General features: G+C 44.3%; 2 protein-coding genes across 2 annotated transcripts; both read right to left on the bottom strand.

The window, feature by feature from the left end:
- Window positions 1–211: 211 nt before the first annotated feature.
- LOC136486569 (membrane steroid-binding protein 1) lies at window positions 212–3,003 on the bottom strand. Its single transcript, XM_066483500.1, has 2 exons — window positions 2,555–3,003; window positions 212–885 (listed from the first exon to the last, which is right to left on the bottom strand). The coding sequence occupies exons 1-2, from the start codon at window positions 2,860–2,862 to the stop codon at window positions 522–524; spliced, it is 672 nt and encodes a 223-aa protein (XP_066339597.1). The 5' UTR covers window positions 2,863–3,003; the 3' UTR covers window positions 212–521.
- Window positions 3,004–9,586: 6,583 nt separating this feature from the next.
- On the bottom strand, window positions 9,587–12,369 carry LOC136486563 (F-box/LRR-repeat protein At3g48880-like). Its single transcript, XM_066483487.1, has 3 exons — window positions 12,239–12,369; window positions 10,789–11,158; window positions 9,587–10,324 (listed from the first exon to the last, which is right to left on the bottom strand). The coding sequence occupies exons 2-3, from the start codon at window positions 11,145–11,147 to the stop codon at window positions 9,712–9,714; spliced, it is 972 nt and encodes a 323-aa protein (XP_066339584.1). The 5' UTR covers window positions 11,148–11,158; window positions 12,239–12,369; the 3' UTR covers window positions 9,587–9,711.
- Window positions 12,370–17,736: the final 5,367 nt, after the last annotated feature.

Here is a 17,736-nt window from a genome sequence, read left to right as displayed (position 1 = left end):
AAAACTAGCATACATACTATGATAGCCAGATATGCCTCGTATTCTTACGAGTGATACTAGGATCTTTTACTTATAATGTTGATCTCGTTCCCGCGGGCATAGTCCAATGGTCTAAGCGGGAGTAGCATAACAGTGCTTGCAACGTAAGGACTAATTAATAATTACTTTAACCAACTGATAACCCATATTGATTGCGTTCCTACCAAATGGGTGAGATGAGTAACTGAGGAATTTCCGACGTAGGATAATCTTATAGGATACAAATAAAATAACTCATTTTATAGTAGCACCGATTATCTGATCAAACAGAGTAAGGCGCACAACCTGGTCTTAAAATCTGCAACGACGACTATATAACAATATATAAAGCACCAGCACCTCAAGGGCAATGGCGCTGGTACAGATGACATATCCAATTACACAGGCCATGCTGCTGATACGAGAGGATAGCAGGGCCCTAACACGAACCGAATGGGACCATGTCGAATTATTGCTGCATACACAGGAGGCTCTGAGAAGCTCTAGTTTTCCTGGGCACCTTCATCAGCTGGGGCTTCCTTCTCCTTAACCGCCTCCGAAGATACCTCCCTTGGCTTCTCTTCTGTTGCCGGTGCCTTCTCAGCCTCAGTGGTGGCCTCACTAGTTTCAGGGGCCGTGCTTGCGGTGCTGCCTTCTTCAACAGGGACAGTCTTCTTGACAGTACCAACCTTCACATACTTGCTCATGAACTTGTATTCCCAATCCTGCAGGGCGTCAAGCTCAAATGGGCCTAGGCCAGAGATGTCGCCAGTAAGATCCTGTGGCTCAAAGGACATCTTTGCTAGGGCTCTGCTGGCATCTTTACCAGCGAATAGGGCATAAGGTCCGCCAGGTCCATAGAACATTCTGCATAGGGTCATTAATAAACATTATAAATACAGAACTCAATATGTAAAGTAAGAAGGGGAAAGGAGGGGGGGATTTGAACCGTAAGAGAGCTTCACAACAAATTTCTAACATGTAAGTCACTGAAATGAATTCACAACTGACCATATGAGCACAACTATTCTTGAATAAAATAAATAAGCATAAGCATGCAAATTTCTAACATGTAAGTCACTGAAATGAATTCACAACTGACCATATGATCACAACTGACCCTATGTTTCGCATGGACAGCCGTGCAATGTGGAATGATTGTGATTGTGAAAGTACAAGCATAATCAAAGATAGATGTGCATATAATAATATAACAGATCTAAGAAGTTTCAAAACACATCATCCACCACAAAATATGGGTACAGCTGCAACTGCATCTTGCATACCAAGGGCTAGCTAAGAGATATCACATATAGTATTCCATTGCCAGATCAAACCACAAAACTTCTAAAAAAAGAATAAAACAACAGAAAAGAAAAGAACCATTAAAACAGCTTTCACTAATTCTCCCGGGTAACCAGTGCCAAATAAAAAACATATCCAAAAGTAGCCCTCATCTCCCATTGAATCAGAACGCTTTACTAGCAAAAATATCACAATTTTTTTTTAGGAAGCGCCTATCTATATTTACCACATCTTTTCACTGGCAAATCTGGGAATCCCAGCTGCACAGATGAAAGGAATACTTATCCAAGCACAACAGGTAAAAAATTGGTACGTTAACTTATTATATGAGCATTGAATCTCTATATCAAATCAGGCAATCATCAGCATATATACTCTCCATTATCAACTCTACAGCCATCATCTCAGATGGCATACAGTCAACTGGTGCTAAAAAGATTCTAATCAAATAGAAATTGATTAGGTATACCAAACAACAAAGAAAAATTCAGCGAAAGCGATCCCAACAAACATTAGGGAATTGATATCAACGCCCCAAAAGTTTGTTGTGGACCTGCTGCCCGAGATTCACACCTTAAATTTTCACCCAATGCAGAAAAAAAATCATCCCCTAGCTAACCATAGTGGCAGCTCATATTGCTAACCATAGCGGACATGTCCCCATAATAAACAACAAAGCAATCAATCGATGCTTTCCATATCTTGATGCCACCCAGGCAACTGAGGCCCCGAATGCGCCAAGACATTAAACGAGAAATTCCAGACGATTTATAACCAAGATTACTCCCATAATCCAGGAAGACAGAGACGACAATATCAAAAAGCTCAAATAGACAAGGCATTCAAAACCTCAGAAAATTCGAGCAAACTTATCACTTGGATTACTCCAATCATCAGAAAAAACAAATCTATAGTTACATCTGAAAAAGCTAACTATCATTGAACCGATAACGCAATCGGTATGTGCTAAAAAATCAGCAAGCCGTACTCAGTCAGGTCATCCAAATAGTACAGCAAAGCCGGCCAATTATGCAACTTCATCAACAATCATACAGCAATAGCAAGTAGGAGCGATATTTCTACGCATATATACGGCATAATAATAGATTATATGATGAATATTGACTCGACTACGGCAGAATCGGGCAACCGCAACAAAATCTAATCACTAGAACAGCGATCGATCCATGAAAACAGGGGGTAAGTTATGGTTTTGGCGCAAAGAACAGACCTGCTCTGGGTGACGTCGTAGATCTGGCCCTTGATGGCCATGAGGAGCGGCTTCTTAGGGTCGGAGCCGTCGTACTGGCGGAGCTCCTCCTCGGAGACCTCCCCCATCTGCACGGGGGGCGGGAGCGGCTCCGCCTCGGGCTCCTCCCGCGGGCGCGGCGGCGGCGGGGGCGGGGCCGCGAAGAGCCCCGACACGACGTGGTACAGCGCGGCCGCCACCGCGACGGCCGTGAAGAAGGCCGCCGGTGACAGCCCCGTGTACGTGACGATCGCCTGCTTCAGCGTCTCCCACAGCTCCGCCACCGCCATCGCTGCGTGCCTGATTCACTGGTTGTGGGGGTCTGGCTCGCCGGCCCTCTGACTTTCGGGGGAGCGGGGTAGTCTCGTCTTTTCGGGCGACTTGGAAAGGGAAGCGAGGAGGCGGAGAAAAATATCTGCAGCGTTTTATGGAGGGATGATGAAGAGAGCTGCTCTCAGGGGTGAAGCATTTTATAGCCTGACTGACGAGTGGGTGTAGAGGAGATCTCGAGGTACCTCGGATCCGGGGTCCAGATGTAAGTGGGATCCCTACGCGTATACATATCGTGGATTTGATTACATTTTGAATATTAGTAATATCAATATATATGATCAGGGATTTACAGCAACCAGTAGCGTGTCCGTGCTAACGCTACGGTGATGCACATTAAAACAACCAAATGATGATATTTCTTTCCATAGTTACCACAAAACAGGAGATAATACCATTATAACCGGTAGTAGTGCCCTCATCCATATGAATGATGACAGACTTCTCATTGGCACGTATCGTGTGTTTAAAACCATTCTCTATTGAAATCATTTGATGAACTATAAATGATGAATATGAATGATGGTATAATGTTCCAGCTCCTCTGCTGTCCCTGCCGTTTTCTTCCCTGCCTCTCCCATTTCCCTCCAATTCCTGAGACGCCAGCGAAACGAGCTCCTCCGTCTCCGTCGATTTGCCGGCGGTGGGCAACGAGCTCCTCCATCTCTGTCGATCTGCCAGCGACGGGCGTCGATCCGGTGGTAGCTCCTCCATATCTATCCGAGCTCCGCCCAGTTCCAACAGTGCACATGACGTCTTTCTTTCTTCTATAGATGGATACTCAATAAACTAAACCTGAAAGAATGAACACCATACCAACAGTGCTGCCACGTAGTTCCATTCCCCAAACAATAGTCCTTGCACATAAATCTGCAAATGTTCAGTAATCATGTAACTGAACATCCCCGCAAAATGTTTAGTAAGATTCAGGTGGATTTTCCAATTCTATGTTTCTTCTACAAGAAAGGGTAAGCTAAAATATACCAAATTGAATTGTTACCCTAAAAGTATTTAGAGCCACCAGCTAAGATTTTTTTTTCCAAAATCATTGAAAAGAACATTGTCCAATTAATAGATAAGAGGAAATTACAATGGCTCAAAATAAGCTTATTACCAAATAAATGTCTGCTCCTTCTAGGGGAAAAGCCAACTGTGTCCTTGCTTTCCTAGATCAACTGCAAAAAACAAAAACACATACACACATGATTTAGACTAACTGTTATACTCCCTGAACAGACCACTGCAAATACAGTGTCTATCAGCGGCAAATTTGTTCACATCCCACAGAACATGATAATGGCAGGTACTGTTTGTTCCCAGCAAAAGACTCTGAATCATGAATCAGACAATTCTATCATATAGTGTATTAAACAAACATAGATGGAATTCAATAGTGGATTAAACATAAATAGATGGAATTCAGCAATTAGGTAGGGACACCGTTAAAAAATCCCATTAACTTTGCCACCTGCAGTGCTCAAACGGACTCGGATACGGACAGATCTCAACCCCTCTAAACGGATTCGGTTTCGAATACGGTCGGAAAATATCCGTACCGTTTTCATCCCTATTCGCGAGGCACGGCGGCGTGGGATTCGATCACTGGCCCTGAGGGAGCGCGGAGGGTTGAGCGCGTGCGGGGGAGGTGCGGGTGAGTTCGAAGCCTGGAGATCGAGTAACATTGGTCATCGGATCAGGTTTAAGCCTGCGAGGGATGATTAGAAGCTATAGATTTTAATGATATTAAAATTTTGGATGTAGTTTTCTAGGTACATAGTGGTTAGACTCTTTCTGCATAGGACAAATTGTTTGGTGTACCTAAAATAATTTGGATTGATCTATTATAGTAGAGATTGGAATTCAGATGACTTGTGGCCTTGTCCCCGTGTGGAAATTTAAAGGCTTGTTTGATTTGAGAAACATCTCTTGCTACATAAAGTGGTTCATCTTATGATGTTTGGCAGAATCAAGCCATTTCTTATTTATATATTAATTATTAATTTATATAAGAAATAAGAAGATGATGAATCATCTTTTATTTTGTAAACCAAACAAAAAAGTGAAAAGAGAATGAAATCACATCGTTCCTTGAATTAAAAACAACCTTAAGGAAAGGAAAATTCTATCTACGGTAGAGTCAAAATAAGGCTATCTTTAGCTAAAGTTTAGTTATTGTCATATCGAATGTTTGGAGACTAACTAATAGGACTAAACATGAGTTAATTATAAAAACTAATTGCAGAAGTCCTAGTTTAATTTGCAAGGTGAATCTATTAAGCCTAATTAATCCATCATTAGCAAATGTTTACTGTAGTACCATATTCTCAAATAATGGACTAATTAGACTTAATAGATTCTTCTTACAAATTAGTCTCCATCTGTATAATTAGTTTTGTAATTAGTCTATGATACTCCTAATTCGTATAAAAAAATCGATATAACAGGGGTAAACTTTAGCCCGCAGGAAACAGGCGACCGTCTGTACGTGAAGTCAATTCCTGCTAGAGTATATACCATTCTGTGCTTGTTCCACATTGGTTCGCAGGGCAGCCCAAAACGCCTCTAGAACCTTCCTGCTGACGGAAGTGCTGACGACGGCCATACAGCCTGTTCACCTGGCTGGACTGGATCGTGGATTATTTACTGCTGGCTGGTTTGGTTGGTTTGGTATGAGAAAAAAATATTATTCCAGCTTATAATCCACGATCGTAGCCCTTCTGGCCTGGCCTATGGGGTTACAGTCACAGTTCCGTCACAGGGCACTTAATTCCAATAATTAATTTCTTTAAAAAGTTTTTAAGTGTTCAGTTGTACCTACACCATCCTTTTTGTTTTTTAAGGATAAATGGTGATGTTCCAACGAGCTATCAGACCCATCTGCGACTCTCTTTGATGAGTAGTGTACCCTGGAATGGCCGTTGGCCAACGCCCATCATGCTCAGAGGTCAAGGGAGGCGTGGCACTGGGCAGATACTGGCATACTGCGCAGACGCGCAGTGCCGCCGGTGCGTCTCTCCGGCCAAAAATCCAAATGGTTGTGCCGTGTTATGAAAAAAAATGTTCTGCTGAAAACTATAGAGAACCTTTTAGCTATCTTCAGTAGGCCCATGAATGTCAACACGGGCCACATTTCCCACTCGACCTGCCCAGTTCGCCTCACTATTGACAAATGACACGTAGGAGTACCAAAACAGCGGCCTAGTATTACGAGTTCTGATGAACCTTTTGCGATGACACGATGATGGTACGAGGCGATGATCGTGAAGTACAAACGATGACTACGAGGGACCGAGACTAATTGCAAGAGCCGAAGCTACATGTCGCGGCTACGTGCGGTGATCGTGAAGGTTGCGGCCGTGGCCGTCCCCTTCGCCTAGGTGCAACGGTTGCATTGCGGACCGTAATACAACGTACGTAATTAATAATGATGTTTATCTAGTATCACAAATATTATTATTTTTATATGTATTTAGTTAAAGTTGTGATTGTTGACTCAAATTATGACATGAAGACTTATTTTGGGACGAGATGAGTACTTCTACACCCCTAGAGGTGACGATGTATGTGCAGTGGTCAGCGGGTTACTTCATTCTTTTTTGAATCGTGCGGGTGTTTTACTGTTACTGCACCAAAAGGGTAAAATGTGTTTAGTTTCTTGGCTTATTTAGCCTGGCTAGAATTCTAGCGTGGGCAACTTTAGCCTATTTCCAATAAGCCAGTTGTTAGTTCTTTGGTTGGCTGCATTATTTAAGGCCGGCTAACAAATAGTTTATTTTGTTGCCCGGTTTACTTCACATAGAATCACTTCTCTGAGCCACTTTAACCCCTTTTTGAGACATTTTCACAGACATCTGGTGGGCACCCTCGCCGGTGGTGGGCTTTGCTACTCGACGCCATAGCTCGGAGCCCGGCCTTCTCGGACCCCGCCGCCAGACGGCGGAGGAGGAGGAGGGCGGCGTCATCTCTGGTGCCTGAAGGTCTCGAAGGTCCCACCGACGGTGACGGTGGTCAACATCCAGAGGACCATGGAGTAGGGCGCCGCCGACCTCATCGCCAAGTGGGAGACGACCATCCTCCAGCGAGCCATGGCAACATCTGGTCATCGTGGACTTCAGAGCAAGCCTGGCCTGCTGCCCAGTGTTATCCAATTAGCAGCACAGTTTGGGGAAAATTGCAGATGCCGTTAAAATTGCAGGCTGTTGAACGGAGGTGCGTCATCCATCCAAAATTCCAAATTGCGGCCGGCACCAGCGGCAGGGTGCACCGTGCCGTGCGAGTGATGACACGCTCGGAGTCGGAGCGTAGGCCTCTGGAAGTGGAAGGCGAGCACGGCAGCGCGAGCGACGCCGGTCCTCCCGGACCTCACCATCCGGGTCGTCCTGCAGCACAGGCACGCCTTCTTCCAGACACTCTTCCTCGGCGGGTGCTCCGACCTCCTGAACACGATGCGCGGCCTCTTCCCGGAGCTCGGCACGACGGCGGCCGACTGCAACGAGATGAGCTGGCTGCGCGCCATGACGTTCATCTACTTCGGCAACAGCAGTGCACCGCGCCGTCAGCAAGGGCGGGTGGGACAGCCTGTACCAGCAGTGGCTCTCGCAGAACGGCAACGGGCAGATGACCCTGGAGCCGCACGGCGCGGCGGTCAGCGAGCATCGCGGCGGCGGCGTTGGGTGGCGAGGTGTCGGTGCCGCGGAACTTCCAGCGCAGGCGCATCTCCGGCGTGGGAAGCAGGCGCATCTCCAAGCCAACGGGGAGCACGAAGGAGCAGAGGTGAGAGGTGAGAAGGAATTATTTACATATTTATCATTATTATGATATGAGTGGTATAAAAAATACCATATCAGTGATATAGTGTAATAATGATAAATATATAAATGCGCCGGTGAGAGCAGCGCGGTGAGAGAATTGCGCACACGAGCTCAGTGGAGCCTGGCTCCCAAAAACGACCGATCTCTGCGTTTTTCTGAAGCCTAGCTAAATGGCGTTGGCTGGCTTTCTGAAGCCTGACTTCGACCTCTAAACAAGCAACTAAACAACCTGAACATGGCTGAGTTAGCCACCTTACCAAACACCTCCTACAGTGCCGGATGGATGTGGGTGAGCAAGGGGCCAGGGGGCCACCGGCCACGACCCACGAGCCACGAGTGACTGTCGTTTCACGGGTGCAAATTCAAGACAAGCTCTGCGCTGTGGTGTGGAGTAGGTAGGTAATCCTACCTTGCCTTGCCCAGGCATCTTTTCTGCTCGTCGGTTTTACGGTTTCTGCACCGGCGGCGAGTGTCGTAGTGGCTCGCCGGTCGCCGCACCGCAGCGCGTTTGATTGAGGGTTGTGCTGGGACAAACGGCCCTTGACGATCAAGAAGCTAACGGGCGAGCCCCCGTACCCATACCGGAGCAGTGGAACACCTTGGAGCTTTTATGAATTTTTAGACAAAGTTCTATAGTATATGTGGGGCTGAGACTTGAGATCAAGCTGCGGTCGAAGATATGTTTTGTTCAAACTTCCTAAATTTTTTAGTAAATCCGCCGCTGAGCGGTTGCTGCTGATTGAGAGCGTTTTTTTGTCCTCTTGCTTCAACTCAGAGCCTCAGACCACGGCAACCCAACAGCTCTCCCAATAGAAGATTCTGCAGGTTGCGTTCCCTCTCCAAAAGAAAACGTCATCAAGCAGACAAGCACTATTCGTGAATCGTGGTACTACTGTACCAGATCACTATGGCTGACAGCAACTGATCGGCTATCCATTATTTTTTTGGTGGCTTGGAGACTGAGACGATGATGTCATTGTCATGTGGTAAGCTGAGAATTTTCTCCGCGCAGGTGAAATTATTATTGTTTCCGAACATAACAATGTGCCCCGCGGTGTGCCCCACCCATGTTATACCCGTATACGTGTACTATACGCTTCACCTGTCGCCAAGTACCAAAGGGAACGTTAAATTAAAAAGGAATAATTGTCAGCACGTTTATTTCAAAATAAATATTGTTCTACAACATATAAGCTAATTGTGCCACTGGTGACGTGCAAGTGCACTTGGGTCTTGGGGGTACTAATGATGAGATAGTGACTTTGCCACGACACGACTTCACTTATGTCGTCTCAATAAAAAAATTCACTTATGACGTTGCTAATGGCGATTGGCCGCTTAAATGGGCGTGTGATGCTATATCATTTATCTGTTTCTTGTTTAGCCAGATGCTGCCTTATTTTATAGTATTATTACCAGAGAGCACAGGACCCAATAATTTCAGTGACGTCACTGCATCATTAATACAAGGCGACACCAGAACAAGCTAGGATCATGAGTTCATGTCACTTCAAATTGAATAATTTGAAAACCAGCTGAAACCATCCAGAATGCATTTTCACGAAAACTCAAGGCGCCCAAAAGGGTAGGGCAGACTTTTGAGCAGAGACAGAGAAGGTCAATAACAATTTTTTCGTATAAAAAAACAGCACGGGACTCGTCACGACTGACTAGCACTAGCAGGGTTAGTCTTTTACGCTAGTGTGTAAAGCCAAATACTATACTTGATGTCCAATGCAACATCACTTAAAAACAAATTGTGCAGAGTTGTGCACTCTTGTCACCATACTGGCTGCTATCACAAGCTCCTCCAAACAAGACGAACTATTTATGGATTTACCGCACTAGCTAAACTAAACACACGCGCACCCCATATATTGTTGTCGATATTATTATTTATCTATTGTCACAACTCGTCGCTTGCTATGTTTTAGGAATGCCTGTCAGCAAGTTTCTACACTGAGGAGGCGGATTTTGTTCCCCTATTATTATCAGCATCTACTCCACAGACGTCAACCTCTCGCAACCAGCATCAAACAGCTTCCCATAATCTTGCAGCGAATCAAGGGACCTCACCTCATCCCGACGCCAAAACCAATCCTCGTACCTGTACCAGCGCATGATGCCTTCATCCACCACCATCCGCTGGCACGTGACGCACAACCTACTCTGGCAGTAGTGGAATTCACGCAGCCGTGAAGCCATCTCGAGAATCTGGCTGTCCAGTTCATGAACCACTTGCTTCCGCCCATTTGCCGCGACGACCAACAGCAGGCAGTGGGAGATATTCAGGACCTCAAGATATTCCATCGAGTTCAGCAAGCATTGCAGTGCATCCATGGACACTTTAGAGCAACGAAGGCTCAGCACTTTCAACTTTGGAAGGAACTGCAGAATCGCCGAGGCAAATTGTTGATCAAATGAGCCCATGATCTTAAGTTCTGTGAAATTCTTGCAGCTCCTTGCTATCTCTTCCATAATATATGGAGGATGTCCAATGGTAGGCATTGTCAAGGACTCCAGCTCCTGCCACCTCTGGATAGCTTGACATATTGCCACTTTGGTGATGCGGTTCCATGCTGGCATAACCAACCGTTTTAAGTGAGGAGACCTGCTAGACATCAGGCAAGACTATATAGTGTTAGCCTCTTCAATGAAACAAGACCACAGAACAACAAGATATAATCAGAAGAGTAATGTACCAAAGAAATAAGAGCAGATTTAACTTAAGGAAACAGCCTTCCCTAGACCCCCACCTGTTTGAATGGCTATGAAATAGCAGCTATCCAAATTTAATAACACAAAAGTGCATGAAAGAATAGTTGCAATTTACATAGAATATTTACTTGTGATAATGCATGAATGTTTATGCAAGATTCAACTGCAGAGCTCATATATCACCACTAGATACAAGCACCCATTTGGACATTTCTATAGAAAACCGTAAGATGGTTCAACTATTGTGTTGAAAAATCGACTCGTAGGATTACGCCACATATCACACATCAAATATATGACACATCAACATAGGAATGTGGAACCACAACATTGATAAAACATACAAGGTGTTGTTACCTTTCTGAGATGAAATGAAGGTGCTCATCCTTCATGAACAAATTGTAATGGAATATCATGCAATTGACATTCCCACAGCTAATTGCCATAGCCACCCGTAGTATTCTTGCAAGTCTCTTGTCAGACCTATCATCAACCCAAATATATGGTGATGCTCTTGTCTGAATAAAATTGGATTTTAACAATCCAAAGTCAAGAGTGCCCCAAATAAGTGGATCTGAACAGGCCGAACGCCACAAACGACAAACTTGAGATACCGGCGACAGCTCAACCAAATTTAGTTCCTTGAATATCTTCACAAGGACATCAGTGTCCATGTCCTCCCATCTTTTTCCCATCCATTTATTCTCTCCCATCATTAACAAAAATCCTGAAAAGGAACAGAAATACAATCAGTGATAAAATTAATTATCTGGCCAATCGCCATACTGCAGCCATTGCAAGCGTGAATTAATAAACAAACAAAAGATGTACATGCAGTGGAGCTAAAGTTCACAGGACCAATATCACTGAAATGTACACTGCCACAAATTGTACTTGTAAGAACGTTACATTTTACTAGTAGTGGACTGTGGAGATCAACAATAGTGAAATAGGCAGTAGAATCACAATAAATATATTTCTCAACATTGTACCTTCCAACGTTGAATCCCACTGAAACTATGGATTGAAAGTACCAGCATCATTGAATTTTTTTTTTTCATTTGGGTGTGTGGGTGGGTGGGTGAGGGGTGTTGGCGCTATGGGGACCAGGTTAAGCTTAAGGAATGGTGGCTACAGTTATTTCATATTTCTTCTTCAATCTCACCAACACAATATGAAGATGTTCGTCACTGAGGACGGTATATATGGTTAGTAGACCACTGACACACAGTAGAATTTTATACGATATGAAAATTCCATCTAACCCCTGATCCCACACAGAAATGTACTGTGAGTACGAATCCAAAAAGCTTTTGCATCCCTGCAAATATATTCAGCAGTAGACAGAACAAAGTGCATACAGTTTCGCTAGAGAAATTTTGAAATCACTTTGCCAAGACTACAGAAATAGACCAGAAGATTGTTAAAATAACACAAACGAAACACAGATCAACCCGAGTACCCGACTAAAATCAAGGTTATGAGGCCCCCGGGGCCCCCTCCCCCGAGACAGAGGAGAAGAAAATGAACCCCTACTGAGAACAGCTGCAGACTACGGCATAAGAAAAAAAATCGCGGCTACGAATTTAACGGAATCACAACTGGCAATCGGGGATGGTGAATCACTAGGAACAAAACCCGAGAGTATTATTAAATTAAAGGTGAATCTGACTTGAGCCATGGAAATGGCCGAAAACTGGGTTTGATTGTTCGAAATAAGAACACAAGGAACTGGGTCTGATTGTTCGAAATAAGAACAAAGGAATCCATCCCAGCGAGCTAAGAATTACTCGGAGAAATTGCTTACCTGCACGGGAAGGAATCGGACCAAGACCAAACCAGGACGGATCTCTGCCCACACTAGACCCCGGGGAGAGGAGAGGACGGCGCTGCGGGCGCCAGCACGAAGCAGCGGAGTGCGGAGCGTCGCGTGGAGAATTCGGCCGCGGGAGAACATAGAGGGACTGACCGCGCGGCGTTTGTGCTCGGCCGAGGCGCGAGCGACAAGGTCTTCCCGGCCGCGGCGATGGCGGCCGGAGGCGGTGGGAATTGGGGCCGCGCCTCCCTCTCGGCCGGGACGACGAAGGGTAGGGGATCGACGGGGAAGGGGTACATATGGCATCAGCCCGGCCCGGGCCAGACCCGGCGGGCTGGCACGGCACGTGGGCTGCTCGGGCCACGCCGAATCATGCACCGTGCCTGCTCTAGGCACGGCCCTATAGGCCGGTAGTGGGTCGTGTCGGCCTATTGAGCACGACCAATTCTACGGGCCGTACCAGCTCACCGCCTGATCTCTTTAAATCATCTTAAAAAATTCATCTCATATAGCACTTAGCAAATATGACATTCTCAATCAGATCACAAGCACAGTCTACAAGTTCTAAGTTCACAGATTACAACTTCTAAGTTCACATTCACGGTCACTCAATCAGATCACTTATCAAATTTCACATTCACAAATCAAAACTGAACTCAACTCCAAATGACCAAACCCAACAAAACAAAAGACACAAGAGAGACAATTAAGATAACATAGCTGTTTGTGCAATGCTGCCTCATTAAAAACCTTTATAGATAAAACTCACTCTTGTGAAAAATCCTATAAAGAAAAAAAGAGTGCAGCACAACTCTTAATTAAGTCTTAAACATATTCAAAGGTCTCAAGTCTCGCAGAAAAGAGATACAGATTACAGTTACAGATCACACTCTCAACTCTCAAGTCTCAAGTCTCAACTCTCAAGATGTACTAGCAGCAGCACCTCCAGATGTACCAGCAGCACCTCTAGTCTCAACCAGCAGCACCCCTAGATATACCAGCAGTAGCACACCCAGATGTACTAGCAGCAGCACCCCCAGATGCACCACCAGCAGCACCCCCAGATGTACCAGCTTCATCTTCATCGAGATATAAATTTTTAAAGGAATCCTCCAACTCTTAGTTGTCAACAATATGTTGTAACCTTCTTTCTTCTACCTCCCAATCCTTTATGTAAGTCAGCATCTCCACAGTTCAGGCAACAAACATCGTCGCCACTCCTCAATGATCCTTCGTGCTAAGCTGAAATATGATTCTGAAGAGACAGTAGAAACAGAAACTGACATAATATCTCTAGCCATGATAGATAGGATTTGATAGGTTAGTTTATGGTCACGCCACCAGAGAAGTAAATCAAAATCATCCTCATATGTAGTGACATTGTCACTGTTAACATAAACTGTGAGCTCACACATAACAGAATCAGATATAGATGAAGTGGGGGTAGAGGCAGGGGAAGGACCAACAACACTAGATCCCGGGCCTCCAAAGATCCTTTCCCATGTCTATTTTCTTTTACCTATATGGCTTGTAGGCTGTGTAGCCCTTTGAGACCTAGCTACACCAAACTTTCTCTCATATTTGTTAAACAACTTATAAATTTCAGTTCTCACATCAGCATAATATGAATTATAATCACAACCAGTGTACTCTTTAAGTAACTGCAGAACATTAAATAGACCTCTCATCTTAGCTCTATGATCAAGAATGAATGCAAATGAATATAACAGAGGTATGTCCTGCCACTATTTAAGAAATTTAAGCTTCATAGGATATACAATAGACATTAGATTTTGATCTTTTTCACTTGCATGCAAATATGAAGCAATATCAAGAGGATGGTGCAGAATAAGTGGACTAGTTGGATAATAAACACAAAAAAGAACAACAATGCTTTCTTAAAATATTTTTAGAAACTCTAATATCTTCTCAGCTACATGCCAATGCCTTGCAGACAACAATTGTGACCCATAAATTGGCATTAATGAACATAGAAAAATATCCTTATATGGAACCAAATGTTTAAGCATAAGGTACGTAGCATTCTATCTAACATCCATATCTAAGCCAAACTTTTTAGGTCTAACACCCTGAGCAGTACAATAGTTCTTGAACATAGCAATTCTTTGATTAGAGGAATTCAAGAAGTTAATAGCAGATCTTAAATCTTCTAAGTAAGGTTTGAACCGCTTTAAACCAGATTTTATAATCAGATTAATGATATGACAAGCACAACGTTGATGCACAAGACTATAGTTAACCTTAGAAGGATCTATAGGCTCTGGTGAAGGATCAACACCCAAATAACCAGCAAACAGAGGTGTCAAAGTACTCATAGCCCTAGCATTAGAAGAAGCATTGTCTAAAGTTATAGAGAAAACCTTATCAATCAGACCATACTCCTCAATCACACAAGCAATTCTTTTAGCAATATTTTCACCGGTATGTTTTACCTCAATCAACCTAAAACCAATAATAATTTTCTGTAACTCCTAATCAGCACTGACATAATGAGCAACAACAGTAATGAAGTCTTCCTTAGCATTACTAGACCAAATGTCTGAAGTCAGTGCAGCATATTACGATGTTCAGTAAACAGCTTACTAAGATCTCTGGTAGTGGTCTGTCTAGATACCTTAACAAACCTAGGGTTATGAGCACGAACAATGTACTCCTCCTAGGCCTCTGTCTCACCGATACCTAACGGTAGATCAAGCCTAGCAATCAAGCGATACAACTCAGATCTAGCAACATCAGGTTTATAGTCCTAGATATGCATAGAACTATCAGGATTGTAAGCAAGCCTAGATTGAACCCTAGCATGTTAATCAATTTTTTGCTTACAAGATTTCTAGTGTCTCTTCAAGTGACCAGTGCTAGCACTAGATCTAGCAGACAAAGTACTCTTACACATTTTATAGGTAGCTTTAGTGCAAATCTTAACTCTATTCACAGTCTCATAGATCTCATCAAAATCAGCCCACACATCAGATTTACGCTTACCAACAGAGGTACCAGTACCAGCAATAGATGGAGTAGAGCTGGTGGAGCTGATCATGGTCCCAATCACCGTCGCCCCTTCACCACCGCCACCGTCCAGATCGATCGGAGCATAGCCGTCTCTGAGATCAATACCGAACAACGCAGCAACATCGTCACGAGTGTCGTCGTCGTTCTCGCCCTCGAGGACCAGGCCTAGCGAAAGGACACCATCGTCTTCAGCCATGGCCTCTCCAGCCCCATTCCTCAATGGTGCGAGTGGCCGCCTTGCTTGCTCTATGCCACAGCTAGAGGACGAAGCATTGGCTATCGACCTGCAAAAAGAGATGAAGGAGGAAGAGGAACAGACAAAATTAGAAATAGTCAGACATATCAAGATAGAAAAAGAGGGTTAGGGTTTACCTGCGCAACCGAAGCCCATTGCTGGAGACGACGACGTCCCACAAGAGAAGACGACACACCGTTAGCAAGGACGACGAGCGGTGACAGAGGGAAGATAGTAATAAGAACTCACATAATCACCAAGATCTAGAGGGGTCGAGGGGAGAGAGGGAGAGGGAGATGGGAGAGAGGGAGGGTATCAGGGAGGAGGAGAAGGGAGCAGCTCGATGGCGGCAGGTGGATCAAATCGAGGTCACCGGAGTCGGGGGGGGGGGGGGGGTCACCAGAGACGGCGAGGCGAGAGCGAGAGCGACTCGAGAGGGCGGAGCGGCGCGGGTGGGTGTCTAGGTGGGGAATGAGATGACCGAATGATTTAGGGTTTGGTGAGGGAGAGGAGAGGGAGCCGGCGTCGCTTATATATGAAGGGGGAGGCGGAGAGCAGCTCGGCCGTCGCCTTGGGCCGTGGGGGAGAGGGGGTGGCGGGCCGCTGTCGGGCCGACCCTAAAAAGCTGGGGCGTGCCATGCCAGCCCACGGGCCTGGGGTACGGCCTAGGCACGGCCTATTGTACCGGGCTGGGCCAGCCTGGGTCCGCACGTCACTAGGGCGGGCCGTGCTCGTGTTGGGCTAAAAAAGTGGGCTTCGTGCCGTGCCGTCGTGCCTCGGGCTGCATAGACATTTATAGGAAGGGGGCCAGACGGGGTTAAAATCGGGTCGGGTCGGGTTGCGGGCGCGTCCACGTGAAGCCATGAACCGTGGCTCGCCCTGCTGGCTGGCCGTGTTTATGTTTTTCCATTCCACACTGGACACAGGATACACCAGCGTTGATGGATGTTTAGAATTTGCAATTACTCCTACAATACATAGCAACTTCCGTTGCCATTACTACACAACCAGATTATTATATTGTATTTTTACTAGCAAATATATGCGTGGGTTGTAACGGATTATCATATAGATATTACGTGATTACTAGGATGATCTACGACTTGAGGGTTCCACTATGTCTTGAAATTGAACTTCTCTTGTTGTTGAACACGCGTTATTTTAACTCGTATGAGCATGAGTTAAAAATATACTAGATCGCATACGAGACAGAAAGAGATGTGAAGAAGTAAAAGAAGATAGTGAATTCTCTTTTGTAATATATTTGAATAGATACATATATAGATACTCCTATGTTTAAGTATAAATATAGATATAGATACAGATACATATACATATATGTTTAGGTGTAGATATAAATATAGGTATAGATTTTGATATCATAGATTTACTTACATAAACATTAAACGCTAGCCGTTATAGGTATTTTAGTTGACAATTAAAGAGCATCATTCTTATTGATCTGAGGTAAAATCTTGTGAAAAAACAAAGTCTTAGTGGCAAATCATAACCTGTCCATTTCGTGAGTTATCTAAGATGTGTTTGGTTTGGGGATAAAAAAGGAGTGCGAAATCTATTCTACTACCTCCGTCCACAAAAGAATACAATTATGTGATATGTGCTGGTAAATCTAGTTCAAGCAGTATTAGCATTTGTGTCCAAATAAATTTTATAAAAATAAATTTAATAACTAATCCAATAATACTTATTTTATATCATGAATGTTAGTGCCTTTTTAATATAAATTTTGTCGTTCGAATGGCTTGACTTCTCAAAAAGTGAGAATTGTATAATTTTTTTTTGGATGAAGGGAGTATTTCTTATGGGCAGGATGATCCTATAGATTTGTTCAATTAGAGGAATGAAATCAGTCTATTTTATTGTTTGGTTGGAGGGCCGCATCTATCAGTAAAACTTCCTCTTTCCTTTGTTTTATCTCTCCTTTTTCTTTACTTGGAAGCGCTTGATTCCAGCCACCCTTGCCCACAACGCCACAGCCCCGACGCAGTTTCTTTCACCCCCCATTGGTTACATCTCCGGACGCCCCCGCTTGCGATGCGCTTGAATGCTTGATGCTCAAAACACTCAATTAAAATAAGTCCAATAATAAAATCAAGTGTTTGCTATTAGCTAAGTTGTAAAAGTCAAGCCAAGTATATATAAAAAAACTTTTTATTATTACTTTTACCTATATCACACATTCTCTTTTCTAACTGTCTTCACA

Source organism: Miscanthus floridulus, chromosome 1 (genome assembly GCF_019320115.1).
Source record: "Miscanthus floridulus cultivar M001 chromosome 1, ASM1932011v1, whole genome shotgun sequence".
NCBI lineage: Eukaryota > Viridiplantae > Streptophyta > Magnoliopsida > Poales > Poaceae > Miscanthus > Miscanthus floridulus.
The sequence above is the reverse complement of the archived record's forward strand: the minus strand, read 5'-3'. Positions and strand labels throughout refer to the sequence as shown.

Coding starts and splice junctions, on each gene's coding strand:
- LOC136486569 (XM_066483500.1), bottom strand. CDS start 2,862: ATGGCGGTGGCGGAGCTGTGGGAGACGCTGAAGCAGGCGATCGTCACG. Junction 886..2,554: donor TACGACGTCACCCAGAGCAG/GTCTGTTCTTTG, acceptor GACCCTATGCAG/AATGTTCTATGGACCTGGCG.
- LOC136486563 (XM_066483487.1), bottom strand. CDS start 11,147: ATGATGGGAGAGAATAAATGGATGGGAAAAAGATGGGAGGACATGGAC. Junction 10,325..10,788: donor CTTCATTTCATCTCAGAAAG/GTAACAACACCT, acceptor GATGTCTAGCAG/GTCTCCTCACTTAAAACGGT.